This window comes from Sebastes umbrosus, chromosome 10, assembly GCF_015220745.1.
Source record: "Sebastes umbrosus isolate fSebUmb1 chromosome 10, fSebUmb1.pri, whole genome shotgun sequence".
In the NCBI taxonomy this organism is placed as follows: Eukaryota; Metazoa; Chordata; class Actinopteri; order Perciformes; family Sebastidae; genus Sebastes; species Sebastes umbrosus.
The window spans coordinates 882,430-898,690 of record NC_051278.1 but is presented as its reverse complement, the minus strand read 5'-3'; the positions used below and the strand labels follow the sequence as shown (position 1 = coordinate 898,690).

At 44.3% G+C, this 16,261-nt stretch overlaps 1 protein-coding gene across 5 annotated transcripts in view; it reads left to right on the top strand.

Annotated features, from left to right (window-relative positions):
* Positions 1-15,811, top strand: part of b3gnt2b (UDP-GlcNAc:betaGal beta-1,3-N-acetylglucosaminyltransferase 2b) — a 45,781-nt gene extending 29,970 nt beyond the window's left edge. For 4 of the 5 annotated variants that reach the window (XM_037781928.1, XM_037781927.1, XM_037781924.1 and 1 more), the window contains one exon: positions 314-4,584. In XM_037781928.1, the coding sequence (XP_037637856.1) occupies positions 339-1,535 (1,197 nt within the window). In that variant the 5' untranslated portion in view covers positions 314-338 and the 3' untranslated portion in view covers positions 1,536-4,584. Of the gene's footprint in view, positions 1-313; positions 4,585-12,969 lie in introns of those variants that run through there. The other variant, XR_005208498.1, reaches the window with a different exon arrangement.
* The last annotated feature ends 450 nt before the right edge of the window (positions 15,812-16,261 follow it).

The following is a 16,261-nucleotide window of genomic DNA, read 5'->3' as shown; positions in this document are numbered from 1 at the left end:
TTCTGTTCTTGTGCACTGATTCATTTACACTGAACAGCCAATCAGAGTGATTTCTCTGACTGAGCGGCTCCGTCGCCGATTCAACCTGCTGAATCGAACAAAAAACTTCCAACACAGGCAGACTAGAGCCGACGGTGCAGGACACACCATAGAAACTAGACCGTCAGACGCTCACCTATGCCTCCAAACTGTCCGGCGGCCGGCCGGCGGCTTGTGCGTCACGACCTTTACGTGTCGCGGTCTCTCCCGCCCCCCCTTTCCCATCCTCTTTCTGACCTTCCTGTCCTTAACGTCTTTATTTGTGTCTGCTCAGGTGGTGACGGGTGCAGGACGCCGTCATGGCGCTGTTGCGGAGGAGGCTGAAGCTTGTGGTGACGGTGACGATGGTCAACCTCTTCATCTTCATCATCATCACCCGACACAGCAGCCAAGACAAAAACAGCCGTCGCAAAATCAACATCCCCTCCAAACCCTTCTGGACCAAACTGGTTCCCAGTCCGGCCTACTGGAACCGCCAGCAGCAGATTCTGAACCTTCAGAACAATCCCATCCTGATAGCCAACGACAGCTACACCGGAGACATGCCCGATTGGCTTAACGACACCGGTGTGACCTCCGACCCCTGCCAGCCTAACTTCAGGGTTACCACTCAGGTGAAAGACTACAACTACCTACCGGACCGCTTCAAGGACTTCCTGAGTTACATGCACTGCCGGTCCTACCCGATCATGGTGGACCAGCCGGAAATCTGTAAGGAGCCGCCATTCCTGCTCCTGGCTGTCAAGTCGCTGGCGCCGCACTTCGACCGCCGCCAGGCCATCCGTCAGTCCTGGGGACGGGCGGGGATTATAGCCAATCAGACGGTGGTTACCATCTTCCTTCTCGGCAACGCCACAGCCGGGGACCACCACCCGGACCTGTCCGGGATGCTGGACTTTGAGAGCGTCCGCCATAAAGACATCATCCAGTGGGATTACCGGGATTCCTTCTTCAATTTGACCGTCAAAGAAGTTCTGTTCCTGGAGTGGATTCAGACTCGCTGCCCCGGTGCTCGCTTCATCTTCAAAGGAGACGACGACGTCTTCGTCAACACCTACCGCATCCTGGACTTCCTCAAGGGCCTCTCGGAGCCCAACGCCAGGGACCTGTTTGTGGGTGATGTGATCACCAACGCGGGGCCACATCGAGACAAGAAGGTGAAATACTTCATCCCGGAGAGCATGTACATCGGGACGTACCCTCCGTACGCAGGAGGAGGCGGCTACCTGTACTCTGGCAACCTCGCCGCTCGCCTGCATGACGCATCCCAACGCGTAGCGCTCTACCCGATAGACGATGTCTACACAGGGATGTGTCTTAGGAAGCTAGGGCTGGCCCCCGAGAAGCACAAAGGCTTCAGGACCTTTAACATCGAGGAGAAGTACAGGTACAACCCCTGTGCCTACGAGAGTCTAATGCTGGTTCACCCGAGGACGCCGCAGGAGATGATCCAGATCTGGGCCTGGCTCAGCAGTCCGGACCTGAAATGTCACTGACAGATGGGACTGAACCAGCCCGAGAGACGAAGACATGTCGAGGTCAAAGAGACAGATATTTTATTTTGAACAGGGTCGTGACTTTCGAGTCGGCAGCTTTAAGTTAAGATGTTATTAAACTGGTCACTTGAAGCCTCAGCTCGGAGAAGCTGGTGAATTGTTCCTCTAAAGAAATGAGGCAGGATGTTTTCAGAATGGCCACCATAGTATTTTGACTTGACGTCAGACTTCCGTAGACGAGCTAACCCTGCTTTACTGTCGCACGAGCTTCACCCAAAGTGACTGTGTCTTTCTCTGCGTGCACATATTTATATCACAACTATTTATAAGGCCTTTATGATGCTTTAACACTGTGTGTGTGTGAGCTCCGTGACGGAGCGTCTCAATGCTGTATTCTAGAAACGAGGAGACTAAGAGCTGGGATGTGTCCACCTGGGACTCTCAAGAGGAAAGACACCGTGTCAGCTTTTATTTTCAGCACTGTTGAGTGTCTAAACATTTCAAACGAGAGATTCGTGAAGCTCTTAAACTTCACGTCTTGGTGGTTCCCTGCTGCCAGCTTTAAGAGAGCTTCCTGGTGAACACGTCCTAGTGATTGTTGCTGGAGGCTCAGTTCATGCTGCTATTCCCATCCACACTCCCTAAAGTATTTACTTGTGACTCGCTCCGACTAAAACTAAACTCCTCAGAAAGAACTTCAACGTTTGTATTCATTTACAAACCGTTCTGGAAAAGGAGTTTGTTTTATCTTAAATCTCTAAAGTCCAAAGGTCCCGCTCTTCCTTTTATTTAATAGGTTCCCATCATTTGTGCTGTGTCTTATTATTTGTTTTTAACTGGTAGATATCTCCTATCACAACAGAGCTTCATCCCTAGAGCTTCAGAAGGAGGTGTTTGGTGGAGTGAAGACACACTTTGCTTTCAGGAAACAGGAATGTGAGTCCGGCTTCAGCTCAGCAGGTCTGGGCTTGGTTTTTTTTTTTTTTTTGAGACATTGATGTAGAAATCCAAATGCTGTTCTAATTCTGCTTCAGGTTCTCAACACAAACTGCTCATACGAACCCTTAAGTGCATTTTCAGAGATATTTCAGAGCTGCCGGCGTAGAGCTTCTTCTGTCTGAAACACTCGCTATAACTTGCCTCCCGAGTGTCTGCAGCTCTTCATGTGGACGTGTTGAATGCTGTTGCTTTACTGGGATGTCAGTGAATCACAGTTAAAATGCTTAAACACAGCTCTACACATGCCTACGCTACCTAAAGCTTTCATTACTTAACAAACTGTCTCTGCGATGTTCACTGATCTGATTTTGAAGGCTGCGTTTCAGAATGTTTCGTATCCTTATGGAGGAGATGAGTTCTTATTGTCTTTATTTGACCTTCTCTTCCAGGCGTTTGTGTTTGTTGGTGAAGCTTTAAGATGTTGTTGGAATGAAAGGTCCTGCTCCGCTCACTGCTGTACGGCTTTAGTCTTTAGTCGTCTACTCGCTTTATGAGAGAAAACGCTGCACATATTTACTTTGCGTCCGTTTTCAGCTGCATGTGAGACACAGCGGGACACATATTGAGAGTTTGTCTCACGTCTCAGTGAAGGAGATGCTCTTTCTATGGTTTCTCTCAGAAGTGTGTGAACATGAATGTATATCAGTACCCAGGTTTGGGGTCAACCCACTTTCATTCATTTCAGCTCAACAAGTGTCTTCAGTATTCACACTCGGGACCCGGTCCGAGACAGAATCGGTTTCAGTCTGACCCTGAACCTGGTTGTTAAACGCTTGATGTGATCTGAGAGAAGAAGGGTGACGTTCCTACGCCTCTGTTAGAGCTCCCCCTGCTGGTCAGGATGCTCATCTTCAGCTTGTTAAGACTCGGAGCTTTATTACACAGACACTGACGACTCCAGGACCCGAAACCGTAGTCCCCGACCTCATTTATTTATTTCACCTTTTAACCATCCGTTCCTTATCTCAGTCTCTGACTCTTCAGATGCTCTAAATGGTCACTTACAGCTCTCCGTTTTATTGTCTGTTACTGTAGTGTGACTTTTTTTGCTGTTACTTTTAGCCTACATCGGTGTCAGGTCTTTCCACACAAGAGAAAAATAAAAAGTTAAGACAATCACCGTGAGGTTCTTTTCTGGGTTCTGGGATTACCGACTTACTGGACACTATTTGAATGTGCTAGAATCCATCTAACTCCATGTAGGATAAAACAAACACTAAAGAGAAAGAGACCCGAAGCATCACCTGCTCAACATCGTCACTGCACTCTCGTACCAATAACAGGTCACATGTTCTGTCCTCGCCACACAGTTTGTGGCTACTTGAAATGTTTACATGCTTTTTAAAAAAGTCATCACTTATTTTTAATAATTGTTCATTCTTTCTGATGATTGGCAACTTTTGCTTTAACTGTCTGACGTCTCTGTCCTCTCCAATTTAAAACCTTTATCACTCACTGTGCTTTATTTTGTAATTTTGCTTTGAAGGACTTCTTCCTGTTTCTTTTACACACACACACACACACACACACACACACACACACACACGTTGTGTTGTGTGTTTGGACAGTCAGTGTTTCTCTGGTCTCCGTCGCCAGGGTGGGTCGTTTTCTCAACTTCTCTAGAAGCTATGTGGATGTAGAAAACCGTCATATTAGCACCAATAAGCAGTGAAATGTATTAGTCAACAGGGGAAGATGAATGGACATGACGTGATGGGTGCTCCGGTGTTTGGGCATTTAATCCGTCAGGATTTGGATGAAATATCTAAACCTTTAAGCCATTAACTGTCACATTCACGAGTATATCTTGTGATTACTGTGTACTGTCACCTGCACTAGTCAGAGACGAGTACCACATCTGTGCCTGATGTTTGTATTGTACTGTATATGTGTGTGTAAGATTATCTTTCAACCACATTAAGTGTGATGGCTTTGTTTTTTAATACCTAGAAAGACTTGATTATTTCAATAAAGTTATATTTTGCTGTTTTTGTATATACTGTTCTATGCATTTTTAATTGTGATACAAATAAATTATGTGAAGTATAAAGAAGCGTTAAGTAAATCTGTTCATCCATCGTTTTTGTAAAATGCCAAAAAAAATCTTTTTTTACTCTACTTTTTTTAATAAAATATAACTTCGAAAACTTTAATGTCCCCAAACAGGCAATCTGTAGTACAGCATAGTAAACATAATATAATAACACAGACACAAATACAAATAGCTTGGGAACAAATGTATTTATTTTCTTCAATCCGTCTGTACTATACTATACTATAATATAATACTCTTCTGCTGTCAGGTGTATTTTAAATGTAAACTTGTCACACAGGTGAGAGGCTGATTGAAACCTTCACACAGTTTAGTGAAATCAGTTTTATTTGTATAGTCTAAAATCACAAATCACAAATGTGCCTATAGGAGGTGTTTACAATCTGTACAGGATACGACACCCTCCTTTACAGTACGACCCGCTCTAATTACTAATTACTGATTAATGATTACACTACGCCATCGGTACGGTTCAGCTAGTGTCACTGTTAATATAAAACAGTGCAAAACCTTCATCCTTGTTCTTCACTTCCAGTCACTTAGCAGCTAGTAAAGCAGTGATTTACATCCTCTTCACACCTCTTCAAATAAATGAAGATTATTATTACAGCCTTCATGTGAACAGTTCAACCAGAAAGTGGATTTTCATCTCTGGTTGCTCCATTTGAAGGATATTAAGAGGCCTGAAGACGTATTCAGTATTTTACCAAACCAAAAACAAGATCTTTATAGAAACCATCGTACCAAACCATCCCAGCAAATGTAAAACTACAGATGAATTGGATTGTTACTGCATCACATAGAACAGATTAAAGATGTTATCCAGAAAGAAAGAAACACAATTAATCAGATATTAAATCTTTTGTAAACGGAGATCTCGTTCATATTGGTTCATGCAGTGAACGCTCCTCAACAGCAGAGGGCAGCAGAGTACAACCTGTCTGACTCACACGTTGTGTCCTGATTCATCACTACATTCTGACTATAAACAGGTTCCAGTCTGTTTTAGTCCAGTAGAGTCAAAGCAGACAGCATGCATACTAACAAGGTAGATGTTTGTGTTGATGTGCACTATTCTCCCTCAATGCACAAAGGAAATGGAGAATGAAGGGGCTTCACAAAGCGAGGAGAAAAAATAAGTATTAAATGAGATCTTTGTTTGGTAACTTTACAAAGTCACAGTTTGATTTACGACCAACGTCACTTATTATTTCCTGTTAGTATAAAACATATGTTGATATATTTGTGTACCAACTGATAAAACGATGTAGTGCGTACTGTGTGGAAAGTGTATAAACACATACTGTATATAATATGGATATGAATATGAATATGAATATTACGGTTCATTCTGCAGTTCTTTCACTTTTCCAGAACAGGACCGGCTGCAGATCTAGATCGATTAGTTTATTAGGACAACATGTCATTAGTTCCTCTTCAGCTGTTGAACTAGAAGATGAGCTCACATTAGGACGGAGACGATGTGCACTTAGCCAGGAGATGAATGCATCAGTGCCTCTATTTGAATTGTTTTTAGTTTGTATTGATCGTTCATGTTTGATAAAGTTATTCTCAGGCTGCCAATCACACACAGAGTAACATCTAACTGTCAACCAGGAGACCGGTGAACGTGTCCTAGTAAAGTATTGTTGAGTTATTCTTCGTGGCGTGTTTTTCCGTCCTTATGTTACGTGTTTTCTGAACATATTTTACTTAGTTTACGTATTTATTTTAAACCCAACCAGGATGTTTCTCCTAAACCTAACTAAAGTACTTGATGAGACACAAACAGCAGCAGCAGCAGCGGAGACTTTTCCTCTCTCGGGTGTTTACCTTCCAACGTCTTCACGAGGGGATAAAGGGGAGAGAGATGGGACACGGTTGTCATGACGACGGTATTCCCGAGGCGGCGGCTGTCCTCACCTGGTGCAGGTGTGGGAGAGCAGAAAGGTCCACGAGGGGGGGGGAGGGATGAAGACACTCACTTCGTTTACTATTATATTTTAATGATCCGATGAAGACAAATGTTTGAACAGATCTGGTTCTCTGCCAGGAGAACATGACGGCTTCAGTAAACCTCTAACTGTCTGTCAGTCTGTTCGTCTTTCTGTCCGTCTCTCCATCTGTCCGTCCGTCTGTCCGTCTGTCCGTCCGTCCGTCCGTCCGTCCGTCCGTCCGTCCGTCTGTCTGTCAGTCTCTCTATCTGTCCGTCCGTCTGTCCATCTTTCTGTCCTTCTGTCTGTCTGTCTCTCCGTCCGTCCGTCCGTCTGTCTGTCTGTCCGTCAGTCTCTCTATCTGTCCGTCCGTCCGTCTGTCGGTCCGTCCGTCTGTCTGTCAGTCTCTCTATCTGTCCGTCCGTCTGTCCATCTTTCTGTCCTTCTGTCTGTCTGTCTCTCCGTCCGTCCGTCCGTCTGTCTGTCTGTCTGTCCGTCTGTCTTTCTGTCTGTCTGTCCGTCTGTCCGTCCGTCCGTCCGTCCGTCCGTCTGTCTTCTGTCTGTCCGTCTCACCGACTCTCCGTCTGTCTGTCTGTCTGTCTGTCTGTCTGTCCGTCTGTCTGTCTGTCTGTCCGTTCGTCTGTCCATCCGTCTGTCTGTTCGTCTCTCCGTCTGTTCGTCCGTCTGTCCGTCCGTCTGTCCGTCAGTCCGTCGATCCGTCAGTCCATCTGTCCGTCTGTCCGTCCATCCGTCCGTCCGTCCGTCTGTCTGTCTGTCTGTCTCTCCGTCCGTCTGTCCGTCCATCCGTCCCTCTGTCTGTCTGTCTGTCTGTCTCTGACGACACCTGAATCTTCTGGCTGCAGAACAAGCTCCGCCCGCCTGCTCCTCCCTGCTGGATAAAACGAGCGTCTCTCTGGTCTCCAGGTCTGAATCTGAGTCATTCTGACCACGTTGAGCTCTTTTCCACTTCCTGTTCCAGCAGAACGATTCTAAACACTTTTCTTTACTAACATCTCGTTGAGTTCAGTCCAGCTGCACTTCGTCAACGACGAGGAAGACTTTGGCTGATCAAGGACAAAATTTGACCAAAAACACAACTGCAATCTTCATTTTAGTGACGTAAAGGTTCAAAGAGGTTTCTAGAAAATAACACAGAGTAAATATAAAATCCTCAAAAGGAAATGAAACCAGATTCTGGTCAGTCTTTGGACTGGATTTGATTGGATAAAAATCAAAAAAATCTGAAAGTGATCATCAAAGCTGACCACATGATGTCATCATCATCATCATCATCATCATCATCATCATCATCATCATCATCATCAGCATCATCATCATCATCAGCATCATCATCATCGATGAGAGCAGCGATTCTCTCTCTCACACTGATGAGATGATGATGTGTACTTCAGGGTCTCCGGAGGTTTCACTTCCTCAGCTGTCATTTAAATAGAAGCACGAACACTCAGAGACACCGCAGTGTCACACGCAGTATGCAAACACAGTATATATATATATATATACACACGTTTTAAAACTCGTAGAGGCGATTTAAAGCCTCCGGCATCAACTGGTGACTGCAGATACAAAGGAAGAAGAAGAGTTTACAGACAGGCTGAATCCTTCAGGCTGAATGCTTCTGGATCCTGCAGCACTTGATATTAATCACACTTCAGATCCTGAGTCAGTCCTGCAACACTAAAATAAAAGGAGAAGAAAAAGGACATTTTCATGCCTTTGAAAAAAACAAAATAAGAGAAATGATATTACATTGATGCTCCATTATCTTGCATCCTTCTATACTTGCATATATCACGTCACATAATAGACTAAATGTGTCTCGTTCCTGCGACCAAACATGTTGGAAAGAGTTTTTTTCTTTTTCCAAACTGGAGCGAGTGAAGTGGAGGAAACAGTCGGTCACAGGAGGGAGTGAGTCACTCTGATCCAGATCTCAGCTTTCCAGCGAAATCAGCCAAATACAGGAAATGTTTGTTGATGTTTAAATGCCACGATACGACAGGTAGCGACTTCTCAGCCAACAGATCCTGCGTTTCAGATTGTTGCTGAGATGTTTTGGCCTTCACGCCCCCGAGTTTCATCTGTGGTACTCACAGCATTAAAGAAATAGCAACTTGTCTTTCAAATAATCAAAGTTTTTATTGGAACTACTTAAAGGAGCCGTGTAGCTGGTCGCAGTCTGCAACCTCATCACTAGATGCCGCCAAATCCTACACAGTCTAGAGCAGGAATCAGCCACCTGCAGCTCTTCAAGTCCTCTCCAGTGGCTCCCTGTGGATTTATAAACTTGTTAATGAATAACTGTTTTTTGTTGACATTTTCATTTTTATTTATCATTGTTGTAGGTCTATGGTACGACGGTACGACGCTACGACGCTACGACGGAGTATTAGGGCCACTTCAAGAAAAAAAAAAAAATCGGTGATTTAGAGAATAAAGACATAATATCACGAGAAGAAAGTCGTAGTATTACAAGAATAGTCATAATATTATAAAGTAGTAATTTTACGTGTTATTTAATTTTTTTCTCGTAAAGTTATGACTTTATTCTCGTAATATTACGACTTTTTTCACGCAATATTCTGACTTTATTGTGTAAATCTCAGATGTTTTTTCCCTCAATGTGGCCCTAATACTCCGTAGTACATTGTGTCTTTGGCCCTCACTGCGTTAAGACTTATATACTATATACTAACACTATAAACTGTGTTACCTTCATCACAATGATCACATGTTTTGCGGCTCCAGACAGAATGTCTTGTTGCCTAAGATGTCTCTTTTGATTGTAAAGGCTGCGGACCCCTGGTCTAGACCTTTAAGGACTTCATGCTCTGGAAAAGTCTTGTTTCTTATATTCCTATATTTTGTCTGTTTATATCATAGACTGTATAAAATATGGACGTAGTCTCTTCGACGTCGCCCACAGGTTTCTGAAGAGTCGTGAAGCTCACAGTGGGCGGCTCCGACCGTCGCCACCTCGGCAGTGACGAGTAAAACAATTGTTAATACTAATATGATGATATACAAAACACACTAAAACAATATATACAGCTACGTCTACAGGGAGGAAAGGGTCTGTTTGATGAGTTATATGTACATAATGTGCAAAGTTATGTTACCAGATAAATCTAAACAGTGGTTTTAATGAATACACCGTGGGAATATTTATAGTGCAACAAACAAACATAAAAAGACTGTGTTCTCTGTTCTCTCAATAAAAACACGATTGTCAAGAAAACAGAAACTCCTACTAAAGAAGCTCTGATTACAGTAATAAAACTAATGATGCTGCGTAAACACAAACCCAGAGAGACGCAGCGTGTTTACCCAACACAGCCAGACAAATACTGTAGCTCTGAAACACCGACGTGAAGCTCACAGGAGGGAGAGAAGAGCAATTTACTGCAACACAAGAGACGGAGGGAGTTATGATGGATGACCCTCCTCCTGGTTTTAATGATCATATAGCTCACAGCTCCTCCACTCGCTGCTTCAGAGAGAGGAAGATGTGCTCTAATTCTCTGCATCCTTTAGGGAGAATAGAAATGAAGAAGGGGGGAACAGAACTGGAAATATGGCATGAGGAAGAAGGTAGAAAGAAAGACAGACTGGAGAGAAAAGGTGAATTACAGGGAGAGAGAGAAGTAAGAGAGAAGGTGAGAGGAGGTGAATGATGGTACGAGCAGAGCGTCTCTGGAGAGCAGTAGCCGAGGATCTCATCATCCGGACTCGTGCAAGAAAAGAATATCAAAATGCAAAGATTGCAATTCAGAGTGTGGCTGGTAGATATAAACCAGCTGCAGCAGCAGCAGACTAACAATGTGCTCTGATACAACCCCACCCTGCTGCAGCACACCGGACAGGAAGATCTCTACCTGCATCTTAACACCGATGTTATACTGCATTCAGTCACTTTCATCAATACAGTAAATCAACAGCACAAGGACTCGTTACACCAGACACAGGTGTAATATTAATAACGGGTCGACAGTATGATGAAGTGCAGCTCCCCCTCCTGTCCTCCTGAAATGTGGTGGCTTGAAACAGAAGAGTTTTTTAAAATAGAAAAGAAGCATTTTGTCTTGATAACACTTCACTGTTTTCAGCGCTGCAAGATGTACGATAATTTGCCCTCTGTACGATGTTCAATCAATAACGCCAAAAGGGTCAAAATGTACGATAATTTGACCATCTTGTGATGATTAGTAGTTATTAGTACTCATTTTAATTAAAGGCAGGGTTGACGATGTTCTCCTGTATTCACTATCTTTTCTATTGGTTGAAATGGTCTTTACACTCCGACAGTGATCCATTACTGATGAGCTCTGAAAAAGGAGTGAGAAAGAACCGTCATCTGTAGCTGCTGTAATCCTGTAAAAACGTCTACCAATCACTGCCTCGAGGTCCGCTCGGAAAGAACCAATCAGACGCCTCCCTGCCTCCCTGCTCGTACTCTACCCTTGGCGTGCACCAGCCTGAACCCAAAGCGCTCTCTCCGCTCTGTGGCTCTGTGACATTTGAGAGTTTGCATGAGAGATTTGAACGCACCAGTGAGCCCAGTTCTTTATTTAGTTAGTTAGTTGTATATTACGGTGTTAACTGTTTTCATGCAGAATAATAACAGGCTTCCAGTCCTGCTGTCTTGTAATTTAATTTTATAATAGTAGGCTATTACAAAACTGGAGTTATGGCTCACACCGCTTCACGCATCATCTACATCTGCTTGCTTTAAAAACACCATGTGGGTAGATTAGTAGGTGTGTCCTAAAGTCATTTAAATAAGTGTTTTGTAAAATTGCACATTTACTCCTGTTTGTTGTCGTGGTTATGACAATGCGTGCCATAATTTTCCACAAAATACGATAATTTTAAGCCTCTGGTACCGTAGTGTACGTCACCGTCGGGAGGTCAAGGGTTAACCGGACACGTGATGTGGTGCCTGTATGTTACCGGAAGTGTAGGAATAAAAAGCAGCATGTTAACTGTGCAAGCGGTGAAATGCCGTTGGTTTTTGATCGTCACCATCTTGGTTTTTGATCGTCGCCATCTCGGTTTTTGGTTATTGGTTTTTGGCCGTCTCTATCTTGGTTTTTGCAACCAGAAGTGCCACTAGAGGATGGACGTGGCAGCAGAGGGACCGGTTGGACCACAGCGAGACCCTGACTGGAATGAGACCGGTGTAATGTCGTTGGAGGTAAAACGGGTTAGAAACACTACAGGTACGATAGTTTAACATTTCACATCTGGTGGTTTTCTTCTTACCAAAAACATTCGGGAAATTGTCCAATTTCTCCTAAAATATCTACCAGAATTGGTTTCTGAATCAATTGAATGGTGTGAAATGGATAATCTGGTGTTCAGCAAACTCCTGCTTTGAGGAATATAAATAGACACAAATATCTAGTCCTCATCCAGACACTTCCTTTGCTGTTTGGTTCAACTTCCAGGCCCGTCTGATTCTCAGTGAATGTTTTCTAAACCAAAAACCTTGCAGGGAAATTTCTGCGCTGTAAGCTCAGCTCCTGCCCTCGTGTGTTTCTCCGCCTCCTTGATTGTTCCCACCTGCTCTCAGTTACTCACCTGCCGCTGATTTGCCCTCCTGTTTATATACTCCTGGTTTTCCCTGTTTCCTCTACCAGATTGTCTTCGTTCATCCCCGTGTGTTCATCTCTATCCCTTGTTCCTACAGTCACTTTATGGTATTGGACCTTTTTGCTTCATCTCCTGACTCCTGACACTGCAGACTTTTTCTGTATTAAACCAAAACCACAACCTTTCCCCTAACTTTAACTAAGAGCTGCAAACGCCTAAACACAACCATAAGAAAGTTTAACAGTGCTCGCTGCTACTAGCGGATATTGTTGGAAAGACTTTACCGACACATTCAGTGTCAACATTTTGCGGCTGTATTTGCTGCAGATTAGTCATATATGAACATCATTTCTAGGAGACGGGACTGATGGTTCGAGTTATGATCGGTGTGTCGGGAGTTTTTGTTCCAGAGCAGAGCAGTAACTTTGAAGCCTTGACGTCTCTGCACCTGATCAGGTTGATTAACTGGTTCTTTAATTGCTCAGCAAAACAAAAACACTTATTTCCTTTTGATGGTTTAAAGTTGAGAAAACGTTTCATGAACTCGTCATCTTGGATCTGAAGAGTGTGCTTATCAAAGCATCTTTAATTTCCTCTCTACACTGTCATATTTATTAATGATTAGAAACACCTCAGTGAGGAGAAATCCCCTAAATATCGTTTTCATCTCTCAGCGTCAGTGAATCTGTTTCTGTCTTGTCTTCAGCCAAAGTGAACCCTCTCCTCCTCTTTCTCCTCCTCTCTTCTTACCTTTATCTCCTCTTCTGTTAAATCATGAGAAATTCTTCAGACCACTTTAACCGTCCTCTGTTTGTTTTCCTCTCCTCTCCCTCAGACGATCTGACCTGCAGGGTGTGAGGACTGTTTGTCATACCGTCGCTCTCTCAGCTCCACCTGAGTCAAATCTTCATCTCCCTCAGTAAAAGCAGATGTGGTTTTCAGCCTGTCAGGGAGGAAAGACTGTCTCTCCTCCTTCCTCTCGCTGCTCATCCTGATTCCTGGATCTCAGAGAATCACAGTCGGCCGACCTGGAGTGTTTCACCGTTACATATACCACCCCGTCTGTGATCTCTCATTTTAAATGTCACGATGTTTTTCAGACGCGGTCGGCTTTGTGTGTCTAAATGTAAATGCACATAACTGCTGCTCTGTATTTTGTGGTTTTAACCTTTTGAAAGAAAAAACAAGCTACATCCAGTTCATAAAGTTTTTTACATTTATGGTTCTGAACGTGCGCTATCCAGACGGCGACCTCCAGTCTGCATCGGACCTGTCTACCTCACCTACTGTATCCCTCAATGCAAAGCAATAAAGCAATAATATCGGAGCTGTTGGAGCTCTAGAAGGTTAACTGGTTTTATAAAAATGAATTGGGTGAAGCAGATGAGTAACACGTTAGCAGCCCTAAAACTAACATCCATACTGACTACTCTGGGTCATGACTACAACTTTAATGCTGATGCAAGTAGTTTTCATCTGAATAAACACTGCTGATAAGGAACACACTTTACTTTGTATACTATACAAATGTGAATTTGTAGTTGAGTTGAATATTTACAGCTCTTACAGCACATGATGATAATAATTATAACTTTATTTATATAGCACCTTTCAAAACAAGGTTACAAAGTGCTTTACAAACACCCAGAACTTAAAATCTAAACAACATTAAATCATATAAACAGTTACAAAGATGATGAGAGAGATGAGCAGAAATGTAATATTATTATTTATTATTTATTATTTTGATTTGATGTAATTAGTTATTAGATGTTTATATGCACATGCATATGAATGTGGGATAATCCGGATCACCCGGAGTAAACCCAGACGTACCACCAGAGTAGAGAACACACTGTTGACTACTGAGGTGGCACTGAGAGCCTGAATGTGGGAGAAACCAGATCACCTGGAGTCCACCCTACCATCACCTGTCGCCTACACAACACCAACCTTTCCCCTACAGAACATAGAGGAGATGGCTTTGCGCACACGTGAGAAGAAACTGGTCTTTTTTGGTTTCGTCAGGTGATCTTTGACTAAGGAGGCGAGACAGGTATCAAACTCTGGGTCGGCCATAGACATGAAGACCAGCACCATCTCTGCATTGCCCCTCCTCTTACACAGGTCCTGGAGAATGACCTTGTCCAGCTTGTTCCACGTCTTTGAGGTGGCATCAAAATCCACACCCTCCACTTCGGCCCACGTTCTTTCAAACAGGCGCTTGGTGATGGCCTCGGGGTCTCTCACGGACCAGTCAATTTTGACTTTCCTGAATGTCCGCGAAACCAGCTGTTCCACGAGTATCTGGACGGCCATTCTCTTTTCTTCCTGTGACGCTAAATCCAGCGCAGGTCCGTGGCCCGTTTCCTCACGTACCGGGCCAGGCTCTGCAGCAGTTGTCAAAGATCCGGGTCTCTCTAATATCGGTGATTTTGATTCTGGCATCAAATCCAGATCTTGTGTCAACCGTTCAATGTGGCGACCGGCCTTATAGCTCATCCACCAACTGGTCAGAGCCAGGAAAGAGAGCACTTTGTCCTGTATGAACACGTCAGCAGGTGACTGAGAGAACAGGTGGTGCTGGAGCCCATGTGGGAGGTGTCTGTTGAGGAGACTGCTGAAGGCCCGTGTGAGGATCACCACTTGACTTCTGGGAATGATTGTGAACGGATCCAGTTCAAGAAGAGCGTGTAGTTCTGCTCTTTTTTCAAGCAGATCATCGACCTCCTTCATGAACGACTGCACCGACTGTCTGCTTTCTACTTTGGCGTCCTGGTAGAATTTGGCCTTGATCTGTGCCGATGTCCGGTACAACCAAGCCTTGACAAAGGCCTTTGCCAGAAAGGCCTTGGTTTTCTTTCCGACTCCTTTGTTGGGCGGTTTGGTCTCAGTCTCTGAGTCGTCCATCATGTCTTCCCTCAGGGAGCGAACAATCTCTTGTGCATTACCTTTAAACATGAAGACTGTAGGTATCCTACCAGCTTCCTCAGGCATGCAGTTGAAGAGAGGTTCAATGATCCTCTTCAACGCCCTCTCAAGTTCTTCTTCATCAGATAGGATGTCTTCAACCTCAATGTCAGAGTTCGCTGTTGAACCCCTCCTTGGGCTTTCTGGTTGCTCAGTCACGTGTTCTTCCTGGGGGGTGGCTGGACTTGTTCCCTCTGTGCACGGTGACAACACACTTTCCATCTTGCCTGCGAATGCCTTTAACATTTTGCAGGCTTGATGAATCATGATGTTCAGTCTGCGGGGGGGAGTGACACGCTCGATCCTGCCCTCGGGACTGGAGAGGGCACTTTTGACGCTGACTGCGACGTCTTTAGTGATCAAGCTGGTCAATCGCTCCGCGCTGACACACCGGGCTTCGCCGGTAACGTCCAGAGCCGTCGCAAAACTCTCAGGGATCACGTTGCCCAGACTGGATTTGACGTCTTGTTCGGACACCACAGTTGCGCTCCCGAGAGCTTTCAAGACGGCTTTAGACGAGGTTGTTATGATGTCTAAAAGCAGGTCTGCCGTCAGTATTGTGGTGACTTCATCAGGTCTGCCTGATTTAACCAGTTTCCACTGTTTGGCTGTGATCTGTTTGAGAAACGCCGCGATCAGCGGGCCAACGGTATCACGTACATAAACCTGGGCCATGTCCTCTCTGTGTGATGTTCCTAATGTCTCCATTGGAATTAATGCTGTACTGTTATTATGGTCCAACTCCTTGGCTTGTAGTCTCACGCTGCCGTGCTGCTGTACTGACTAACAGTGAATGTTAGAGATATTTAAAGCCTTCTAGTGTAGACACATCTCTGACGTCATAAAGGCATCAGAGCCACTGTAGAACGTGACATCACAGATCAGAGGAAGACTGTTCCATAAGCCCCGCCCACCAGGTTAGCAGACGTTGCTAGGCAACGCCAGCAGCTTGGAAACCTTCTCTGATGGAGTTTTCAGAGCAACTCTAACAGCTGATATAGTTTAAACCTGCAGTATCTTATAAAGTAAACTAACAGAACAGAAACAACTAATGCTAAGTAGTATTTTATGATAATAAACCACCTGTGATCCGATCTCACTTCCCCGCTCTATATGCAAATAAACACGTAGTAAACACACGGCTACTACAGCAGACG